The sequence below is a fragment of the Bombyx mandarina genome, chromosome 25, assembly GCF_030267445.1.
Source record: "Bombyx mandarina strain Sakado chromosome 25, ASM3026744v2".
NCBI classification, from domain to species: domain Eukaryota; kingdom Metazoa; phylum Arthropoda; class Insecta; order Lepidoptera; family Bombycidae; genus Bombyx; species Bombyx mandarina.
In genome coordinates this window covers 8,688,290-8,712,373 of record NC_143231.1, presented here as the reverse complement: position 1 = coordinate 8,712,373, position 24,084 = coordinate 8,688,290, and the positions used below count along the sequence as shown (strand labels likewise).

Sequence of the window (24,084 nt, the reverse complement as noted above, 5' to 3'; positions counted from 1 at the left end):
ATAATATATATATAAAAAAATAAAAAATAAATTATTAACGTTGTCGTCAAATAAAAAAAATAAAAATGTTGTGCCTTTTAAAAAAAAAAAGGATGTTTTGTTAAACATCCGTCTATTCTTGTTTTGACACCTCAATATGTCTGAAAAGCGGCAGGATCTCATCGACCTTTCTGTCCAGCTCGTCGGTTTCAATGTTGTCACTGTCGAAACCAAAATAGGTGCCGAGTTCGCGGCACATCTGCATGTAGAGTTGCCACTTCTTGTCCTTCCGGAGACACAAGGGGTTGCCAATAATGATGAGTTTGGCTTTCGCACGTGTCAGCGCCACATTGAAACGCTGCGGAGTGCAAACACAGTTGAGTCAGGAACGCTTCCGCTTAATATCATTACAATGCTATATAAACTTAGATCGATGTACTAAAAGCGATGCAAGTAAAATACAAATGGTACTGGTGGTAGGACCACTTGTGAGTCCGGGCGGGTAGGTACCACCGCCCTGCCTATTTCTGCCGTGAAGCAGTAATGCGTTTCGGTTTGAAGGGTGGCGCATTACGTTGTAGATGTCTATGGGCTCCAGTAACCACTTAACACCAGGTAGGCTGTGAGCTCGTCCACCCATCTAAACAATAAAAAAAAAACAAATGTAAAATTTCAATAAGCTTTACCTTATCATCAACCAGGAAGCCGAGCTGGAACTTGGCGTCGTGCGCGAGGAGGTCGTTGTTGGCTCGAACCGTGGACACGACGATGACGCGCTTTTCCTTCCCTTGGAACGACTCGACTGTGCCGACTTCAATTTTTTCGTAATTATTGCTCGAGAGCCATTTCTTGATGTGATACGCCTGAGAAAAAATGTATAATCTATACTAATATATAAATCTACAGTGGTTTTTACGGATGTTCCATTATAACTACTGAACCATTCATCAGATTGATTTGAAACTTGGTATCCATATAGAAAATACGTGTACTTAATGGATAGGCTAATATTTATATGAGTGTTGGACTCCCTACTCCAGTTGCGGGGGCGTTAATGATGAGAATCTTCGTGGGGGTGAGAAATAATAATGTTAATTTTAAATGCCCAGCGAAGCGAACGGATACAGCTAGTGTATTATAAAGTTGGTTACTGGAGTTCCGTCACACAAGGGGCCCGACTCGCAGTTGTTTACTGCTCCGTAAATTAACGTAAAAATACGAAGCAATCTGTCTTATTTATTTCGAGACAATAGCACGAACCGGTGCGACTTAATAGGATTAATTTTATTAAGTTATCTGATTCTTTGCATTTTCATTGATAGTCTCGTAACAATGAATGCTGTTTTCTATCTTAATAATCTGACAATAAACATTATAAATACGTGTTATATTTTAAGAAATCAAACTTACTTGTCGGATGTACGGAGTGATGACGCCGATATCTTCCAGTTGGATTCTATGATCGTTCACGAGAAACGTTATGTACATCTGGACGATTTCTAACTCAGAGTTATTGTAGAAGCTGAAACAAAAAAAAAAAAGCATTCGATACAGGCATTAAACTTTATTACGTATGTTTGGTTTTGTTAGAGATTTGGTCTAAAAACGTCTAATTATATAATATTTTGAGTCAAATAAATAATTAAAATATTTTAATCGTGATGCTACGATGATTAAGTGGTACCTTTATTTTTTGCAGATAAGAAATATCAGCGCAAAGTAGGTTTTTTCTTTTATTGTTATTATTATTAGTAAGATGAGTAAATGAGCTCATGGCCCACCTGATGACAAGTGGTTACCAGAGCCCATAAATCTCAGTTTTACGGTACAACGACTGCGCCAGTCTTCAAAACGAAACACATACCTAGCTATTGGCAGATATAGGCAGGGTGGTTGTACGTACCGACGCGAGCTCACAAGTCGCCCTACCACCAGTAATTACGCAAGTTATAATGTTTCATCACCATCCGTAAACAGCCGTCTGGTGTAGTGGCAAGTGACATGGTTACTACACAAGGGGGGGTCGCGGGTTCGAATCCCGCCAAGGGAAGATATTTGTAAGATAAATATAAAATGTATTTTCCTGGGTTATAGATGTATATTATATATACGTATGTGTATAATAAAAATCTCATATTTATTTCCGTTATCTGGTACCTGTAACACAAGTTCTTTACGGACTTAACACGGGACCAGTTAACGTGGCGTGATCGTTAGTGTAAATATTTATTATTATTTATTTATTATTTATTATTATCCGCACTTCGGTTACGAGAGCGAGACGACTGTTATACAATACAAGCCCACTAAGTTTCTCGCCGGATCTTCTCAGTGGGTCGCGTTTCCGATCTGGTGGTAGATTCTGTGAAGCACTGCTCTTGCTAGGGCCAGTGTTAGCAACACTTCCGGTTTGAGTCCCGTGAGCTCACCTACGTTAGGTTGAAGCTGAAATAGCCTCTCAAGGCTAATAAGCAGCTTAGTTAGAAAAAAAAAAAACAATAAAACTGTGCATTCGAGCTCGTGTCTCTGGCGATGGCATACATATCGACCCTTGAAAGGCAAACTGATAGGCAATAACCATATTCGATGCGCAAAAAAAAAAATATTTCTAGGTCTATTAAAATCATTTCAATCATACAGCTAGATTCGTAAAAATAGATTTTTTTTTCAGATATTTCAACTTTAAATTAGTCTACTGTAAAGTTCACGCATTGTCGCTTAGTCACATTTGCCTTTCAAGAGTCGAGATGTATGGTGTTTACAGTCCTCTGAAACCACGAAACGAGACACCGAGCGCCCAACTACTACGCCCAAGGACTACTTTTTTTTATTTAATTTGTTTAATATTTTATCCTGGACCACGACAAGTAACGATATTGGTAGTGTCTAACATCATAAGTCAACTAACCTCGGTGACATGCCAACTTTCTGCTCCTTAGACAGGACACCGTGGAACATAATAGCGCGGCTGGATGGTTTCTCGCCGGATAAATCGGTCTTGCTTATCGGATCTTCACTAGCGTGAGCCTGCAGAGAGACTGTATTGTTTTAAGTCGCATATTGCATCGCTCGTGGACCTCAATGTTAGGGGCAGACCCACGCCGCTGCCTGAGGCTGAATACTCCCCGTTTCGTTTGCTGAAGGACATGTTCTAGTATTTTTTTTTCCTACCTAAGCTGATAGCCTTAGGGGCTATTTCAGCGTAACCGTGGCTAGTAGGTGAGCTCACGGGGCTCAAACCTGATGACGTTGCTAACACGAACCCTAGCAAGAGCCGTGCTTCGCAGAATCTACCACCGGATCGGAAACGCGACCCACTGAGAAGATCCGGCGAGAAACTCAGTGGGCTGTGTCTGAGAGTTAATTTACTCGTCGAGCCCTTCGTCGCAAGCGACGGGTTCGACGAGAACGGTGACCGGTGCTTGAAGTACCTAGAAGCACTGTTAGTGGATCGGGAGGATCCGAGATGACGTGTTTTGGGCGACGTCGACTGCTTTCCATTCTGTCCGCAGGATCGGGAATGTGTTCTAGTTCATTCCAAAGCCGGTAAGTGGCAAATAAGATCTCTGAAAAGGCATTGTGGATGAACGTAGTGGTTTTAAGTGGTATACATAGAACGGAGATGCGTCGAGGCATATTCTTGAGGAATTGCCTCACTTTACAGCATTTTCATAAATTAATTTTACCAGTCTGGAGACATCCGTTTTTCGTGTTGATATTATTTAGAAACAGCTTATTTCGGGTCACGATATAATGAAATTTATCCATATTCTAGCTGTCATTTCACTGATATTAAGTTTGATCATAAATTGTCGGGGAGACCAAAGCTGTGAATTATATCGCTTTTTTAAGCTTTGTTCATTTAATATTTACTGGCGTCTATATAGGTGGATTTCCTCGGTCATTTGAGATAGGAGGTCTATTGTATCGCAATAACGGTTATCCTAGTCTCGAACGAGAAATGATGATCACTTAGTTGCTTACTGTTTGTTACGGAAAAACTAGGTCAAACTTAGCATTAAGTTGTAAGGTTGATTTAGTTCGATAAAGGCTCCCCTTAAACCTCGTTCGAGTGCTAAAGCTATGTACATTAATACGGGTTTACAGAGTGCATATACCATTTAAATTGCAATCCAGATTAGATCTAGGCACTACTTGTACGATTTAGCTGATATGAGGCCTATAAAATCAAATGTAGCTAAATCCAAGTTTGTCAAATATTCAGGTAAACTACAAAAATCAGCCCTAAACACGTCATTACGGATCCTCCCGATCCATCGAAGTACTGCTCTTGCTAGGGCCAGTGTTAGCAACACGCTGAAATAACTTTGTTCGGATAGCTACGATATTCTTTATTTTAAAGCAGATTTATAAAGAATGAGAATATTCTTAATAATCTGAATTTTAAATGATAAAACTTCGTTTATTAGTACTTAGTAAAAATAAATTTTTTGAACTGAATTTGTTAGAGATTTAGCTGCATTTGTTATAACATGAAAACACTAAAGCGTGTCCAACTAACTAAAAAAGATAGCGCCATTGTTAATCCATTTTACGACATTATGGCGTTTAGCTGCCTTTGATCTTATAGGCCTCATATGTACTGTAACGATTGTAATTTTTTTTGTGCAAACTAAAAAAAAATGTATCTATAAACTCACTCTGAGCTGTCCCTTGTAGAACAACTCGTTAGGGATGTGCAGTATGTCCGGATCAGATCTGAAGTTATTGCGCAGCAGCATTATATAGTTGCAATCGTTCTTCACGTCGTTGTACTGAGGAAACGTTTTCATCAAACGTTCCATGAGCGATAGACCTGCAATAAAACGTTTTATCATACGTTTAAAAGAGGCAGATGAACATTCATCACAATCTGCGAGAATAACTTGAACTTGGCGAACATTTTTATTCTAAATGACGTCACAACTCGTGACGTTGCGTTCAGTCGATCCGTGTAATGTTTTCTTGTCGATATTTTGAGTCATGATGGTTGTTTGATATTATGAATGTTCTTTTATTCTGTTTCGTTCGGATGTAAGATTTTTTTTTTTTTTTTTATTGCTTAGATGATGTACGAGCTCACAGCCCACCTGCTGTTAAGCGGTTACTGGAGCTCATAGACATTTACAACGTAAATGCGCAACCCACCTTGAGATATAAGTTCTAAGATCTCAAGTATACTTAGAACCGTTTTTGTGTAAAAAGTAGGCAGTATCGAAAGTAAAACTTAAAAAAATTCGGTATTAAGTCGAAGTCAATGGCCGCATCCTCCAACTAGCTTTACTTTCGATTGCTGCTTCACTTAGTAAGAACTTCCCGGTGAATAATGTTTATGCTTTCATTGATGTTTCTGTTTCAGGGACAGTATTATACCTTCTATTATTTTTACATTTGGTTGCTAGCAGCAAACTGCTTTTTTATTCATTAATTTAGTCAATCGTGCTCTTCAAACTGAAACGCACGATTGCTTCGTAGCCGACATAAGCAAAACAATGGTACCTCCCCGTGCGATTTTACTCCTAACTTCTCTTAACGAGTAATAAGAATATGGCTGTATTTATCTATAGCAAGTTTCAAATCTTATAGCTTTTAAAGAAACTTTCTTTGTAATAGTTCGACCGTTTTGTCACCATACACAAACTTTAAGACTTACAGGTGACAGTTATTCAACAGCGTATACAATACATACCGAGGCCAATTTCTTTGGCCTTTTGCGAAATGATGACAGGTCCCAGTTGCAGGGGATCCCCGGCCAGTACCAGGGAACCAGCGGTAGACAACAGCCCGCAGATCGGGATGAGACTGGCAGGCTCGGAAGCCTGGGCCGCTTCGTCGATGAACAGATGCGTTATGTGGCACGTGCGATTCTTACTAAAACTTCTGTTTTCAAATGTAAATTATTTTTAATACGCTTTTATTAGCTTCAGACGTATGTATGTTAGTATGTAACGGAATCTTTGAACATGATTTTGACCCCCTTCATAACGTCGGATTAACTCGAAATTTGGTATACTTATTAAGGACCGATGACAATTCAATATTAAAAATTGAGAAAAATTTAAATTCTACTAAAAAATAGAAAATAATTTTTAGTACATTTGAATCAAAAATAGTGTAAGAAAAAATGATTTTATTGTAAACAAAAACATCCTTAGCTTCGTCTTTTCCTACAACCTAATTATTAAATTTGTTTTCGTACGTACCCGCTGAATTTGGCAGCGTGCGATAACGTTGTAATGACGATCGCGTATTTCTGGAAAACTGTGAAACTCACAGACCAAAAGTCTTTGGTACTTGTACCGTTCGAAAAGGCATGTAAGCATTCTGGTAGTGTTGCCCTAAAACAATTCGAAACTGTTTAATCACAAATAAGCGAACCATGACAGTTGTATAATAATGAACAAAATACTAGCAACACTGTCATAATATGCGACACGTTATCCAACGATATTAACTTATATAAAGTTTACAAGTTTTATTGATGCATTTAAATATTCGAATTCTTCAAAAATTGTTTTGGTTTGAATTGTTTTCCTAAAGGCGTAAAATATATGTAAAGAAAGTCTTGTTTCTTTCTTTAATTTGAGTTATGTCACGCATGCGCGTGTTGTAAAATCAAAAAGGCAGCCTTGACAGAGAAACAATATGACTATTAAGATTATAGATTTCGTAAAATTTTAATAAATTTAATTTCTATTTAATTATTTTTTTATTGCCTTTGTAGGCAGACGAGCATACGGCCCACCTGATGGTGAGTGGTTACCGTCGCCCATGGACTTCAGCAATGCCAAGGGCAGAGCCAAGCCGCTGCCTACCGAAACTACAAGATACAAGATAACTACAAGATTATAAAATAAACTTTAAATGTCGTTTCTTTGTTCTTTCAGGTTAGTGTTATAGTGTAATAGTATAATATGGTACGTAAGATAACTTGATTAAAACTAATAAAATAGATCTTTGTTCTTTCAGAGCAACACATTGAAGTTTCTATTATAACATCTAATTGTTATATAAATATAATAATGAATTGCTGTTCGTTAGTCTCGCTAAAACTCGAGAACGGCTCGACCGATTTGGCTGATTTTGGTCTTGAATTATTTGTGGAAGTCCAGAGAAGGTTTAAAAAGTAGATAAATATGAAAATGCTCGGACAATAACAATTTTGTTTTTCCTTTGACGTGTCCCCCGTCGAACAGATTCCTTTTGTTTGTTTTAAGTTTATTTTATACAAAAATTTAGATCTTTTATATATCGATTGAGGCAATACGAAGTCTGACGGGTCAGCTAGCCATAAATATATTTTTTTTAAAATTACAAAATTTATTGCTAGAGTTGTTTTGATACAATACAATATTGGCGCTTACCATGTTCGATAAAAGGAGCTGGCTCTTAAAAGAAACTTTTCGGAAGGAAACTTTTTGGCGTACTTTATGAGCATCGTGGCCACGTTATCCGCCGCCATGTTGGAGTCGGTGCAGACAAGTATTCGATTTTTAGAGTTCCGCACCACAAGCTGAAAGATACAATTGTTATTTGTTGCTGTAGATGAGTAGATGTGCTCACAGCTCACCGGGTGTCACGTGGTTACCGGAGATCATTGACATCACAAGATTAACGACCACATAATACAGGTCGACAAAATGTATGTATGTCTGGGTGTATACTATCTGACGGAGCAGGCTGGTTCACTACCATTGCCTTCCACAGTGACAGTAATTAAGTCTCAATTTTACAATGAACTAGTAGTCCCGCAGTAGTCGAAATTCGACTATAATTAATTGAAATTATAAGTTTGAACATTATTATGGTTATATTATCAAAGACTATTATACTTCTATAATCACAGATTTCGCTAAGACTACACAATAGACAAATAATATTAAAGATAAACAATATTAACCTATTTTCAATTTGACCACAGACTTTAAGCATTAACTAAAGTTTGACAATAAACAAAGAGTATAAATACATATGTGTGTATGTCAAATACATGGCAGTGTGTGTAATGGTTTCTTTATTGATTTAATGTATCTTTAATGCATTATTTTATAAAATTATTAGAATTGTGCACTCCTTCTCTATATTCTCTATAAATGTGGGAAATTTCATACTCCTCCGTCCGCGCAATTTTTTTAAAAAGGGATACAAAGTTTTTACTTCACGGATTAATATATAGATTACTGGTGGTAGGACCCCTTGTGAGTCCGCGCGGGTGGGTATCACCACCCTGCCTATTTCTGCCGTGAAGCAGTAATGCGTTTCGGTTTGAAGGGTGGGGCAGCCGTCGTTACTATACTTGAGACCTTAGAACTTGTATCTCAAGGTGGGTGGCGCATTTATGTTGTGGATGTCTATGGGCTCCAGTAACCACTTAACACCAGGTGGGCTGTGAGCTCGTCCACCCATCCAAGCAAAAAAAAAAAAAAAGATTCCATCTATGTGTTAAATTTCCTTTTTTTCCCTACCTATGCTGATGCCTTGAAAGACTATTTCAGCTTCACCCTAAGATGTAGGTGAGCTGACGCTAGCAACCGCACGCAACTGGAAGTGTTATTGTTATTATTAGTATGGGCTCGCCTGCAGAATGGCTTCGACGATGGTGACGGTCTTGCCGGTGCCGGGCGGCCCGTGCACGAGGTAGGGCGCGCGCCCGCTGCTGCCCGACACGATGTGCTCCACGGCTGAGCGCTGCTCCAAGTTGTCTCGGATGTTCACGTTGAAAAATCTAACGATTAAACACTTCTTAGGAACCTTTTTTTTTTTGAAGTGAAAACTTCTTTGGAATCGTTGTGATTTCAAACCGGATGCAACGGAAAAAACGACAGGTAAGAGACACAAATACAAAAATGTGTAGGATGAAGCCAGCAAAGAATGAGACAGAAATATACATATTATTTAATACAGCGCCATCTGTGAGATTTTTTAATACTAACGTGTGTATGAAAGCTCTTGTAGTGAATTTTAATTTAGGATTATACGTGAAATTAAAATATCAATTCACAGAGGGCGCTACCTTACAATTATTTACTAATGACAAAATTTTACATATACTTAAGACGTTTAGGATAATTGTATTTTAATTTTGGAAGGTTTCACTTCTACCACGTGTGAATTGCACACATGTATTTTTTTTATTGCTTATATGGGTGGACGAGCTCACAGCCCACCTGATGTTAAGTGGTTACTGAAGCCCATAGACATCTACTCAGTATAGTTACAGCGGCTACCCCACCCTTCAAACCGAAACGCATTACTGCTTCACGGTAGAAATAGGCAGGGTGGTGGTACCTACCCGTGGGGACTCGCAGGAGGTCCTACCACCAGTATACTCGTACAATACTCAAATAACGCTACCGGCCATTCTCCGGCCATTCTCTTAGTCCTGTTTAACATCACCCATGGAAAAGATAGCTGCTATTCTAGCCCGACACAATCCAACCAAAAAATTGGGGAGTTAATGACTCGTATATATTCACATATCATTTTGGTCACACTGATATCTGCTATTTGCAAATTAGAAGACTTATAACACTTTCATCTAAATTCGTTCTCAAAATTAATCTATTTACGCAAAGGCAGAGACATTGGCAACAAGAAATATGGGAAAGATTAAATAATTCACACTTTACGGGTTCAGGACGGACGTAAGATAAAAAGAAAGATAAAAAGAACTGACTCACTCCGTTATTGGTTCTACTTTCTTCTTATTTGTATAGTGCGTAGGGAACAATCTGGGCATTTGTTGTTCGGCGAAGTGTACCGCCTGGTGCATCCGTTCCAAGGTCACGCGGGACATCGTGAACCGTATGTCGTACTTCATAGTTTTAGAGTAGTTCTTAAAAAAGCTGCAAAAGTTTTATGTATATAATCTATAGTTATTAATATTATAAAGAGGAAAGATTTGTTTGTTTGTATTGAATAGGCTCCGAAACTACGGAACTGATTTGAAAAATTCTTTCATTGTTTGGAAGCTACACTATTCCCGAGTGACATAGGCTATAATTTTCTTTGAAAAAAAAATTAGGGATCCTTACTAAAACCCCAATAACCCAAGGTGTAAAAAAGTTACCTAAAATATTCTTTACATCGCGTGCCCTGCGAAAATTATTGATGATAGAATAAAATAATGTACTACGACTTTGTAGAACACATTATCTATATATTAATACTTGAAGCAAAAACTTTGTATCCCTTTTTACGAAAATAGCGCGGACGGAGGAGTATGAAATTTTCCACACTCATAGAGAATATAGAGAAGAAGTGCACAATGCTAATATTTTTTTTAAATAATGCATAAAAGATACATTAAATCAATAAAGAAAACGTTACACACACTACATGCCATGTATTTGACGCACACACGCATGCATACTATTTATTGTCAAACTTTTGTTCTTGACGTCTGTTGTCAAATTGAAAATAGTTAAATATTGTTGTTGATATTTTTTATAGTGTAGTCTTGGCGAAATTTGTGATTATAGAAGTATACAATACAATCATAATAGTGTACAAACTTACAATTCCAATTAATTATAGTCGAATTTCGACTACTGCGGGACCTCTAGTTATTTACAAAAACGTCATCGTATCGTTGAAATTTTTGTTATAGACCCGAGCGGAGCCGGAGCGGGCCTCTAGTTATATATTATATATAATACAAAGACCTCACGGCCCAACTGTTAAGTGGTTACCTGAACCCATAAACACAGACATGAGTTCTATGTCTCAGTTGTACTGTTATGGGGGTGCCTAGGAATTTTTTTTAAAAAAGGAAATTTTCGATTGACACTGAGTTGATTAAAATAAAAGTTTTAAAATAGGTTATGTTTATGCATTTTTATGATAGTCCAAGTGTGGGGGGCCGGGTTCCAGTGAAATCTATTATAGTTTTGTAGTAATGTAAGAAATAAAAATCACGTTGTCACGTTGTGTTGTTACTCACGTTGAATGCATGCCTTGTATAGTGACGTCATTCTCGGTTATTAGAGTGATGTTCGCTTCGAACATTATCTTCTCATTTTGCGGTTTAACGAACAAAAAATCACCTGGAACAGTGCTCTTGTGGATAAATATTTTGTTCTACGAAATTAGCCTCCTGCTAATAAACATATTGGAAGTCCATACGGTAGGTCACCAACTTTACTATTCCTACCGCGAAGCATTTGCGCATTCCGATTTCAATGGTTGAGTAGATTTATTACAATACTAGGGATTGTCGTGTCGAAGTCGTCGTGGCCTAAAGGATGGGGTAGCCGTTGTAACTATACTGAGACCTTAGAACTTATATCTCAAGGTGGGTGGCGCATTTACGTTGTAGATGTCTATGGGCTCCACTAACCACTTAACACCAGGTGGGCTGTGAGCTCGTCCACCCATCTAAGCGCAAAAAAAAAAAAAAAAAAGATTTCCACCTCATGTCGTATTAGGTACTGAATGCATATTATAGTATTTATTAAATTTCTTCATAGAGATGTTTACTATATGCAAAAAAATATATTGAAATTTGTAATAAAACCATTGATAATCTATACTATTATATAAATCTACAGTGGTTTTTCCGGATGTTCCCTTATAAGTACTGAACCGTGCATTGACTTGAAACTTGGTATCCATGTAGAAAATACATGTACTTCATGGATAGGCTAATATTTATATGAGTGTTGGACTCCCTACACCAGTTGCGGGGGCGTTAATGATAAAAATCTTTGCGAGGGTGAGAAATAATAATGTTAATTTTAAATGCCCAGCGAAGCAAACGGTTACAGTTAGTTAATCATAAAGTAAAATTAGATGTGTTATACGTCACTTAATTTGATTTCAGACCACAAATTTGTTTAGGAAATTTGACATGACATGACAAAAAAATGCACATAACCAGACATTGGTCTGACAACGTTTACTTGTGAAAATCTGGAAATTCAGAAGAGAAGAACACAGCTCTTCCAAAAATTCTAGTGAAAGTCAGTAGTTTCCATTTTCACCAATTCCATTTAATTCCAAGCACTTCGCCGTTTTAATTATTTCAGTTTATGAATAATAAATAACGAAGGAAACTGTCCATGTCGGCCATTATTAATAGCAGTGTAAGTATGAATTAAATTGGCAGCGTGGGACGGTATAGATAAATTAGGTTGATAAAGTAATTTGATTAATGTAGTAATTAACTGTGCAAATGATAATATGAAGTGAAATGAAATGAAGTTGATTAATATTGTGAAGAACGGCATGAAATGAAATGAGATGAGATGATATGGGATGAAAAATAATCTCAGTAAAATGGTGGTCATTTATTGAGACTTTCTGAGTGGACTTTTTGGAGGATCCCGAGAAGTTACGTCCAGCGGCTTTGTTTCATTTTGCCACAATTGTGCACTTTCATACATACTAAACAATTAATAAACCACCGTTATTACACATTTAAACCAGAAGAAACACTAAATAGACAAAATAAAACAAATCACACAATTTCACTCCTCGCGCTCCCGACAAAAAGCCCAATTAATTGATTTGTTTCTTGTGGTTGGATGTTGGATATTTAACTTTTTTGATATTTTTAATGTGCGAGTAGGTTGCCGCCGCCTATAAAAGGCATTAGGCGAAATTGTTCGCAGGCTTTACTTCACACCCTTGACTTGTGGAGTAAACTGGTGAATGCGTGACGAGAGTGTTACGAAAAGTGTGATCGGGCGAGGCGAACGAAAGTTCAGAGGGAGGTATTGGTTAGGGCACATAGAAGGAGAGAGTGAGAGAGTGTTATGTTTCGTACATTACTGTAGGGGCAAGAGAGAGAGGTGCGAGCACAGGTTTTCTTTATCTCTTTCTCTCATAGCCGTGCCGTACATTTGGTATATCTAAGACACGGTGCAGGCCTATTGTCCATGTCTATAGGAGCAACAGATATCTACTCAAAAATATTAAGTAATAAATGAATAATAAATTTCAATATTAATAGATAATTAATATATGAACATGTATGTACATGCATGTATATGCTATACATATATATGGAGCTGATTGTTAAAAGTTTTACTTCAGTCGTATTGTCTAAAGCACACTTGTTTTTTAAAGATTGTTCACCTAAGACCCCCTTTGGGGATGTTAATTTTTAACAATATTACATTATTTCTTTGTCCTAAACATATTTATTAATAATAAACCCTTCCATACAGCATACAGCTTGTGATAAACTTGATCACTTACCAACCAACAACGACGGTCTTTTCTCCGCTAAGCCGGGCACGACCAGCGTGTACGACGATGGAATGCTACCGAGCTTTAGATTCACGCCTGTCATGTTGTAATTCTGAAAGCAATTTTCTAATTATTTACAACGGCTTTTGTTTTGCAACGCAACGATCGGTGTGTACTTAATGCGAGTTTTAACGTTCTCGATAGCGTAAAAGTTAACTCAAATTAGTATGGGAGTTGGAACGTTTGCCTACGTTTGCCGCTAGGGGCGCTGTCCGAACTGCATACAAACTTGAGTTAACTTTTACGCTATCGAGAACGTTAGAAAACTCGTACTAAAAACACAGGCTTCAGGTGGAGTACGGCGCCCACTTGTGGCCCGATGCATCCGAACATAGATCTCCAGATTCGGCGTTTTTCACTCTCCGTCTAGTGGGATGCATACTCATATGCTGACATTAAAATACAACCAGTGTCGCCACTGAATTTGAGACACAAGTTCGAAGTCTCAATTGAGTTTTCTATGTGAAAGATAATACTAAGCCTATGCGACTATGTATTCAAATCCTGCAGACAGAATTTTTTTCAAAAGTAATACATGATAATGATAAAACAAAATACGAAATTTTTATTTTTAGGTACCTAATAAATACCTTTAGATTGTTCTTGAGGACAGTTTCTTCGTACCAGAGTAGATGATGAAAAAACTGAACATAGTTCATTTTGGTGATGCCAGTACTGAAAATTTTCCTAAAAATATAATTAATTTAGACCAGTTGTTCAGTCGGAATTAAAAACGTATAGACATATAAAAACGTGCAAAAACATTACAAAATCGACCTTAAATCTGCCAACAGCTTTGCTTTTTCTTGAGTGAGATTAGAGGGGCACTTTAACGCGGAACTGTAAATAGGCTTGTAATTCTTTGGCACTGTGAATATACCCTCTTCTCTTGTCCTGAAATTCAATACAGTTTTAATATCTCGATTCCAGTCATTTCATCTCGAGTACATTTCATTAGTATTTAAGATACTTTACTTAGCTACGTGTATCATTTTTATTGTTACATTTTCAAATAATGTTAATTACTTTTAAATTTGGTAGTAATACACACTGTATTGAGTCCGCACCCGCATTCTGCTGCGAAAGTCGTTTGATCAAGTTTGAAGAACGAGACGACCGTCATACAATACAATTAAAATTCGACGTTCATGCCTCAAGGTGGGTGACGGAATTGATGCTATAATACTATGGGTTACGGTAGCTAATTAAGGCGACATGAACAATCAGCTACTCTGACAAGAATAGACGCTCACCAACGAAGAGTAATAATTTATTTTTCTTTTAATTCTCTGACAACACAAAGGATGTTCGATTTTTAAATTACTTGATAAACTTCAACAATAGCGAGTGGTGTATGCTGCGCTGAATGCGAACGTCTTACGTTTTATTTGATAAGTTTTTAATTAGTTCTCTTATTTATTGTCTATAACACCAAAACCAGCGAACCAACGCCAATCCATGCATCCACAAGCAGCAAGGACGTTTCATACTTACCCTTCACGGACGCATCTGTATGTCTTTTCTGCCACAATACTTTGAAGTACAAAAGGACTGTACATTTTGTCGTGAAGCTTTTTCTGTTTTTCAACGTAAACGACCTGAAATCACACTGTATAAATATAATATATAAAAAAAAACTTGCTTGTTAATACGAAGAGATTTTTATTTCAATAATTGGTTGGTTTATACGATAAATGGTTGAAAGAACGTTCGACTTCATAAGAATTGCTAAGAAACTCGTGAGTTTATTAGCTTAAAGAATTTATTAGGAGCACTATATGGAGATTATTGAGTTCAAACAATTGCGAGCACTTGTGCGTGCTTTGCATCCTTTGTTTTAAGATATAATATAACACATTATAAAGTTCTTAAGTAACGACGTAACTTTAACAAAATTTTGTTTTAACATTAAGTATTTCGTCGTCCGTAAAGTATGCGTTTCTAAAATCCTAGAATTCCAAATAAATATATTAATAATAAAAAAACGAATAAACAAAACAAAAAAAAGTTGATTACGGTACCCATTTAAATGTTTTGTCTTTTTTAATTAAATTCTATTAATAATAAACTGATAAAATTTATCCTTATCCCAAAGATTCTAAAAATTACAAGATATATTGCCAATAAAAACACGTCCTTATTGGTTTGAAATTTTAAAGCCCAGCACACCATACAGACTATTGATTTAAGGGGTTTCTTACCACGATTTTCACATGTAATGATGAATAATTAAAATTATTTTAAACAATAGTGTGTAATAACCGCGAAAATACGATTTGTGTCCAAATCCACGTTTCGATATAGATTTTATGACATTAATAAATACACTTCGGTATCGATGTTAGCGCTTTTAGTGGAAGTTTGGCACTTCCTCTGAGTGCGAAGCCACGATACGGCGGCTCAATGGATACATTGTTTATATTATGGCATCCGTTTACCGTTAAATGTTATTTGAACGGTTACTTTGTATTTCAGAAACCCTGACAGACCCCAAAGTTCGTTTAGATTAATTCATAATATAGTCAAGCCACGAACGAAGCTTAACTCTCTTTTAAGGGAATTAAATTATTTCTCACTGTTGTGTAAAAAAAAACTTTGGAGGTGAGTTAAAATCAAGAATCATTTTTTATTTATTTTTGTCGTTAAACCATATTTTGGTCAATGCTAAATGTTCTATTAACATAACAACTTACTTGTGATCGACTGTTACGTGACGACGCAACAGCTAGAACTTTAATGTATGTATATTATTGTATATACACAGTAATTTCAATTTTATACGAACTTATAGGTTGAAAAAAATTGGAAAATAACATAAACATGATTTATTACATTTAACAAAAATGTTAATAGAGTATTCTAGGGGATTCCCCTGCAATAGCCACTTTGTACAGAGTATTAAACCAGTATAAAACGACTCCATTAAAACAACGACACTTCGTCATGTTATGATAGCATTGGATGTTCTTTTAATTTTGAGGTAAATTCAAGGTTTAGTTTTAGGTGCCTTACGTAAGTCAGTTAATATTATATTTTTTTTAAACATTTCCGTGATGCATCGCGGGTCATAGGGTTGTATTTGTTTTTATGTTTGAGTGAGCCTTATTTTAATTTTTGAAGAGATCTTCGCCATGTACAAAAACTAGAAAAAATACCCTTTAATTTTAATGTGACTCTTAAACACCTGACGAAGTCTAGGTCAATAGCTTAAATAAAATAGAGCACACAGGCTTTTCAAAGATATGAATTAGGTAAGGAGCATACTCTGTTTATGAATAAGTGTCCGTTGAAAATGGCCGTGTCCGATGACGGTGGCACCACCGTAGCAAGTCGTGTTATTTAAGAGATAGCCCTAAAAGTTGTAACCGCTACATACCTTTAATACCACTACGTACTATAGTATTATTTTATTGGGTCTTTGAGTTGTAATGTACTGCTTAAAGCTGAACATTTTTTCAGCTTGTCCCCCATATGACAATCCTCCTTATCGTACCGATATAAGGATTTATGTTTATGGACTAATGTAGTGTTTGATACTTTTTGAACTGTATGCATACATTTGAATGTACTGAAGTTTGTATAATTTAAAGAATTTAGATGTTTATCTGCTCATATCTCTGTCACCCAAATACGCAATTAAAAAAAAAACGCAATTCATGAATAAATAATAAATAAATATTTACTAACAATCACGCTACATTAACTGGTCCCGTGCTAAGTTCGTAAAGAACTTCTATTACATGTACCAGATAACGGAAATAAATGTAAGATTTTATATTTATCTAACAAATATCTTCCCTTAGCGGGATTCGAACCCGCGAACCCCAGACGGCCGTATTTATAGTACATTTTCCAGTAATTTCCCTAACTTAGAATAGCTAAGAAATCTAACTTGAGCATGGGACGGCAAATAATTTAAGGATTTTGGTACAAAAAAGGAACAGATATATTGTTAAAAAAAAACTAACCATGTCTCTAACGATAACAATGTTTTCATTTGTACTGTTCATAAGAAAACAGAATACTATTGGCATCACATATTCTCCAACGCTCGCTGATCTGAACATCACTGTAATTTTCTTGTTGAGCTTCGATTCTGTAAGAGTATCAATTTTAAAATGTGAATTTTTTTTTTGTAGCTTAGATAGTTGGACGAGCTCACAGCCCACCGGGTGTTAAGTGGTTACTGGAGCCCATAGACATCTACAACGCAAATGCGCCACCCACTTTGAGATATAAGTTGTAAGGTCTCAGTATAGTTACAACGGCTGCCCCACTCTTCAAACCGAAACGCATTACTGCTTCACGGCAGAAATAGGCAGGGCGGTGTTACCTACCCGCGCGGACTCTCAAGGTGGGTGGCGCATTTACGTTGTAGATGTCTATGGGCTCCAGTAACCACTTAAAACCAGGTGGGCTGTGAGCTCGTCCACCCATCTAAGCAACAAAAAAAAAAAAAAGATGTCAGTTCTAAGGTCTCAAGTATAGTTACAAATTAGCATTGTATCTATTTGGTTATAGTTGTTATTGAAATTCACAAATATTATTTCCTCTCGATCCACTAACGGTGCTTTTAGGTACCCCAAGCACCGGTCATCGTTCTCGTCGAACCCGTCGCTTGCGACGAAGGGCTCGACGAGTAAACTAACTCTCAGACACAGACCACTGAGTTTCTCGCCGGATCTTGTCAGTGGGTCGCGTTTCCGATCCGCTGGTAGATTCTGCGAAGCGCGGCTCTTGCTAGGGTTCGTGTTAGCAGCATCGTCAGGTTTGAGCCCATGAGCTCACCAACTGGTTAAGGTTACGCTGAAATAGCCTCTTAAGGCTCTCAGCTTAGGTAGGTTAAAAAAAAAAAAATTAATTATTTTTTATTTAGGTAATTTACATTTAGATTATAATTTTGAAATTATAATTTGCAATAGGTAAAAGATAAAAGTAAAAGTTGTAAAGTACTTTGACTCAGAAGATATGCACAAAGATTTAATCTGCATTATGGAAAGGTGCTCTCTTGTTTACATAATCAGTAACACTGGGCGTAGCTTCACTATAATGTTCATGAAAATTGTTCGATTCTGTTGTGATTTCAGAATATATTCATTAATATATGGACAATATAATTTAATCTGTAAATAATGCATAAGGTATAACATACCTAAAGATAATATATTTCTTTGCTAAATTAATGTAACAATTATTTATGTATTTATAACAGGTTTACAATACTTCAAATACAGACATCATCACTTAGCTCATTCTTTCCTAGAAATTTGAATTATTTGTCGACATAGACAATTTATAGGCCATTCGTCAGTTCTTTGAACTTACTCACATATCACACCAGTGAATATCACCTTTCACTGTAACCATAACAATATGGCGTAGTAAATATGCACTCATTATTAGTACTGAATTTTAGTACCCCAGAATCATCATATCGACGCTTGAAAGGAAAACGTGACTAAGCGACAAAAGCTGCTTTGTACATAAATGATAGGCAATAACCATATTCGATGCGCAAAAAAAATATATTTCTAGGTCTATTAAAATCATTTCAATCCTACAACTATTAGCTAGATTCTATTACAGCTATATTCGTTAAAATAAATTTTGTTTTCAGGTATTTCAACTTTAAATTAGTCTACTGTAAAGTTCACGCTTTGTCGCTTAGTCACGTTTGCCTTTCAAGCATCGATATGGACTGCCGATAACTGGAGTTTCAACCAAGTGCTGAATATGAGAATGATGCGAACTTACTGGGCTTGATGATGTGTGATGGAGAGCCTGCATCAATTCCGTGATCATTGATAGTAAAGTTTAATTTGGAATGCATTATTTGAGCACAATTGATTGAAAATTTGTCCTTCTTGGTGTCATTTAAGATTGTGAAAGTGAACTCTACTTGTTCATTTGGCTTAACCTGTAAAATAAGAAAGAAACATTGTTGGTCACATAACATTTTATTGTAAATTCCGTTAGTTATTTAATTTATAAATCGATTTAAAAATAGCTGTTAAATCTCATTAGTCTGAATTCTCACTTAATATTTGGAGTAGGTATGTTGATGTTGAAGTTAGCATGGTATGGACATGTGATGCATAGAGAGAAGATGCATGTGACTAGGAGATTTCTGCCTATTTCTGCCGTGAAGCAGTAATGCATTTTGGTTTGAAGAGTGGGGCAGTCGTTGTAACTATACTGAGACCCTTAGAACTTATATCTCAAGGTGGGTGGCGCATTTACGTTGTAGATGTCTGTGGGCTCCAGTAACCACTTAACATCAGGTGGGCTGTGAGCTCGTCCACCCATCTAAGCAATAAAAAAAAAAAACAAGATGTATGGAAATGGTAGTGCAAGGTAGAGGGAGAAGAGGTCGAGCAAAGAAGACATGGATGGAGTGTGTGAATGACGATATGAGAGAGAAAGGAGTGAGTATTGAGATGACGGCTGATAGAAGAGAATGGAATAAAAAATTAGCTGTGCCGACCCCACCTAGTGGGATAGGGTGGAGAAAAAGATGATGTTGATGCTGAAGTTCTAACGCTATATGTGTATATATATCTGCATATATGCATATGTATATTTCTATAAACATATCTGTTTAGTTTATTTTAATTAGATTTGTACCTACAGTACATTGACTTTACATGATTGACATGATTGATTTTGATGAATTTATTTCTTAAATTAATTCTAGGTAATCATAGATTGTTTTGTTTCTGATTTCGGTGTTAATGATATTTGTGACGGCACTAAGTGATGTATGATGATGTATGCACACAGATACAACTTAGTTATATAGTAACCAAAAGAATACTCACAGAAACATTTATTTTTGACTCATAACACTGAGAATGTGTGGAGCTCGAAGATCTAACATCACATGATACAATGATACCCTTCTTATTTCCAACATTCTGTTTTCTGAATAAAATTTTCAATAAGATTAGTTTACATTTTTTAGAGTACTTTATCTTTATCAATGCTAGCATCTGATATGTTTTTAAATAACTTTTATAATTATTTTTTTATCCCTGACTAGAGAAGATTTTTAGATACTTATTTAAATATCTGTCCTGTGCTAGATAATACAAACAGGATATTATTGTAAGTGGACAGGCGATACAAATGGTTATAAGTAGCAATTTAAATGCAGAGTTAATTATTGCAAACATCACACAGCTGATAGGCATACCAACAAGCAAACTGGTGTGCAAAAAATTTATAAGTTTTTCACAATTCAGAAGATAAAGGCCTCACTGTAGAACATCTGATTCAAAACTCAAATTTAACACTGAACATTTTGAAAGTTACTGTGAATTAAGTATATGTATATATTTTAATACAATATTCTCATTTTCGTACTTTCAAGGTTTGATACTCTACCTCATCAGTCTCTATAATCATTAATAATATGATTGCTGCCAACAAAGTTAAACTCTTTACATCCTAAAATATAAATGTGAATTATTCAACAGTCCAGTTCTGGAATCATAAGGTACCAGGTTTATATCTGAAACCTAGCCTGTTTGACCTAAGAATTAATAACAAAATGTACAAATTATTCTGGACTGTCTAAAAGTATAGATACCAATATGATGCATGTGCGTATTTGCTAGACTACGTTTTGGTTAGAAATGTGCTGTATTCAACTGCTCTTAAGCTGCTGCACTGAAGAAGTCTGGAGTAAAATATTTTTTCAAAAAAGAGAGGATCTCTTTCTCTATCTCTACATATTGAGGCGCAATGTCAGCAGTGCTACACAGGCCAAGGTAGATGAAGTTTTCAAGAAATTTCCCTTTACCTAAATTGGAGGCATTATTTTATGTTTACAGTTGTGATTAGCTTATTCAAAAAGTAGAGTTCTTCTTATAGACAAGTGCACATTAATGAACAGTATTGATTATCAAAGTTACTGATAAAGATAAACATATGGATATGGAATCATATTACATTTTCATGATGTCTATATTGCCATTTAATTGTTTAAATATAATATTGCAAGCATTTGAAACCTTGGTGTTTGTTATAACACTTTGGTAATATCTGTATTTTTAGCTGCGTTTCATGTCTAATGCTCTGAGGAATTGAAATGCATAATCCTATGATTTCATTACAAACATAACACCACTTTGCGCCTGACATACTTACCACCAGAATCTATATCATTGTAATGTTTACCCTGCACTATCAAGCTCTAGTATTACCTCTAAGAAACAATTGAGACGAGTCCTTCATATTGTTCCCTAAGTGCTAAGAGATCCGGTCCGGTGGTAGATTCGGCGATGCATAATGCGATAGTGTTAGCAAGACTCCTAGTTTGAGCCCCGTGAGCTCACCTACATGTCAAGGAGAAGCTGAAATAGCCTTTCAAGGCTATCAGCATAGGTAGGGGAAAAAAGCTAAGAGATGCCATACAAATAAGATTGGCAAGAGTCAGCAGCTTTATATACCTCTGGCATTTCTTGTATCTATAGGTGATGGAAAGCATTTACTACCTGGTGAATTATTGAGATGTTTGCCTTCAAAATCAAAATTTTTTTTAGAAACCATTCTTTCCATTTTTCAAATTTGGAAAAAAAACTGGCCATTCTCATTTTTCAATTGATTTTCCACATATTTTATACTTACTTGTATACAGAGTAATCAAACAAAGTCTTATTTTTCATATGTCTCTCAGTAGTGTGATGATCAGAAGGTACATTGCTTTCAGAACACAACTGGCAATTCATGTTTGCTTCCTGGAATAAACGATAACTGTTTCAGCTATGCTTTTTTATTCTCGAGAAGAATAAAATAACAATTAGAAGTTTGAAGATTTATAAGTATTTAATTATTTGGCAACGAAACGAACTTGTTGATCGTGTTGATTTTACCCATGGGATAACCCAAACAAACGCTATGTGCACCTAGACTTTAAACTATATTGTGTATTCTATTCAGTATTGCGTTGTCTTTAGGTCTTTCTCTGTCGATAATTTTATTGACAGTATGTATTAAGTACATACCTACCTACTATTTGTTTGGTTTTTATAGAAAAGGTGAACAGTCTCCGAGCGCCAGATCCAGCAGTGCTGTCTTCTAATATAATCTATAAAGTACTTTCGGAGTATCTAATTACCCTACTTGCTTTATGTACTAGAGCTGTAATGTGCATAGATTATACACTTAATATATTTGAGAGTAATGTGCATAGTGCATAGTATGATTTGTTTTTATTGATAATCTCAAAGATAATAAACAACACAAGCACACGTTATTTTTGTGTTTGATTCGTCCAATAGATTAGGGACTTTTTGGCGGGAACGCGAATATCGAAGTTGTAGGAGTTGATAATATCATTATTTCGTTTAGTATTTCTTTCGATTTAAATGTGTCATAATGGTAATTTATTAACAGTTTAACATCTATGAAAGCGCGGAAATGTGGGAAATACAACAAAGCGACTGGAAGATGACCGTATGTTCCATGGGGAGTGCTCTGAGGAATTGTTCGAGATGATACCGTCATCTCGTTTTTACCATCGCACCGCCCGCCACCGTAGTAGAGTTCATCCATACTACCTGGAGCCACTGCGGTCATCCACAGTGCGTTTCCAGAGATCTTTTTTGCCACGTACCATCCGGCTATGGAATGAACTCCCCTCCACGGTGTTTCCCGAGCGCTATGACATGTCCTTCTTCAAACGAGGCTTGTGGAGAGTATTAAGCGGTAGGCAGTGGCTAGGCTCTGCCCCTGGCGTTGCTGAAGTCCATGAGCGACGGTAACCACTAACCATCAGGTGGGTCGTATGTTCGTCTGCCTACAAGGGCAATAAAAAAATATATATATATTAAGTATAATCTATGACTGGAAGCATCTTCTTAGGTTCATCCAAAGAGCACTGAAAAGTAGTGAAAATCTTCAGTAACCTTCGATCAACAATAGTAACTAGTTACTACCAGGTAACCAACCACCATTTTACTAAGACCAGATATCGCATCCCGTCTCACTAAATTTCACTCCAATCAATTCAAATCTCAAATTAATCAACTTCATCATATTTCATTTCATATCATTTTTCATATTTTTTTAAAATAACAAACAGAATGTAAGAAGAAAATATAATACTTGGCTTAAAGGTCACTGTACCAGCCCATAACATCTTCAAAATCCAATAATTTAGCAAATGGAATGTAGTTCATATGCCTAATTTTTTTTATCAAAGGCTGTCACTGCTTTATGAATAATTATGAATGATCAAATGGCATATTTGAATAAAAATTATTTGCTTTTTCCTGGTAACGAGGTACAAGGCAGTGTGATTATTTAGAATAGAATGATAACTAGAGACCCAAAGGCTTTTCCAGCTTCATCAGGAGCACGGACTCAGCCACGAGAAATTACAACATCCTCGTGGCTGAGTCCATGAAATTGTTTTATTTGGTTAATCTAGTATTTCTTCTGGTTTAAATTAACGGTGGTTTATTACCAGCTTAACATAATGCATATACATATTGCACAAATGTGGAAAAATGAAACAATGCCACCGGACGTAACTTCTCAGGTTTTTCCAAAAATTCCACTGAAAAAGTCTCAGTAAATAACCACCAATAAAACGAAATAAATTATTATACTCTCAGAAGAAATGGTAGTAATTTACAGTGGATTCAGTAAACTTTTTGGGAGAGACCGAAACATTAAGTCCAGTGATTTTGTTTCGTAAGACATATAACTTCTAGCATTTTTCTGTTTCTTTCAACAGCAAACAAACACCTACCACTTTATGCAAAGGCTATTTAATTTATTTATTTTCATATGCTGGTCTTATTTCATATCTCAACATGTTGTGCCATCTTGGAATAAAGTGCCTAGGGG

General features: G+C 36.2%; 1 protein-coding gene across 5 annotated transcripts; it reads right to left on the bottom strand.

Moving 5' to 3' along the window:
• Window positions 1–75: 75 nt before the first annotated feature.
• LOC114250876 (putative RNA helicase mov-10-B.1) lies at window positions 76–22,383 on the bottom strand. Of its 5 annotated transcripts, none has more exons than XM_089738488.1 (20): window positions 22,244–22,383; window positions 21,859–21,968; window positions 20,049–20,151; window positions 18,985–19,147; window positions 17,199–17,326; window positions 14,725–14,828; window positions 14,008–14,124; window positions 13,821–13,917; window positions 13,180–13,282; window positions 10,922–11,024; window positions 9,660–9,824; window positions 8,557–8,704; window positions 7,344–7,492; window positions 6,183–6,317; window positions 5,669–5,859; window positions 4,641–4,795; window positions 2,888–3,006; window positions 1,390–1,501; window positions 666–842; window positions 76–337 (listed from the first exon to the last, which is right to left on the bottom strand). In XM_089738488.1, exons 2-20 carry the CDS (start codon window positions 21,957–21,959, stop codon window positions 113–115), a joined length of 2,595 nt encoding a protein of 864 aa, XP_089594614.1. In that variant the 5' UTR covers window positions 21,960–21,968; window positions 22,244–22,383; the 3' UTR covers window positions 76–112. The 5 variants fall into 5 exon arrangements, with proteins under 5 accessions (XP_089594614.1, XP_089594612.1, XP_028040734.2 ...); XM_089738486.1 differs by having other exon boundaries at window positions 22,236–22,382; XM_028184933.2 differs by having other exon boundaries at window positions 22,240–22,382.
• Window positions 22,384–24,084: the final 1,701 nt, after the last annotated feature.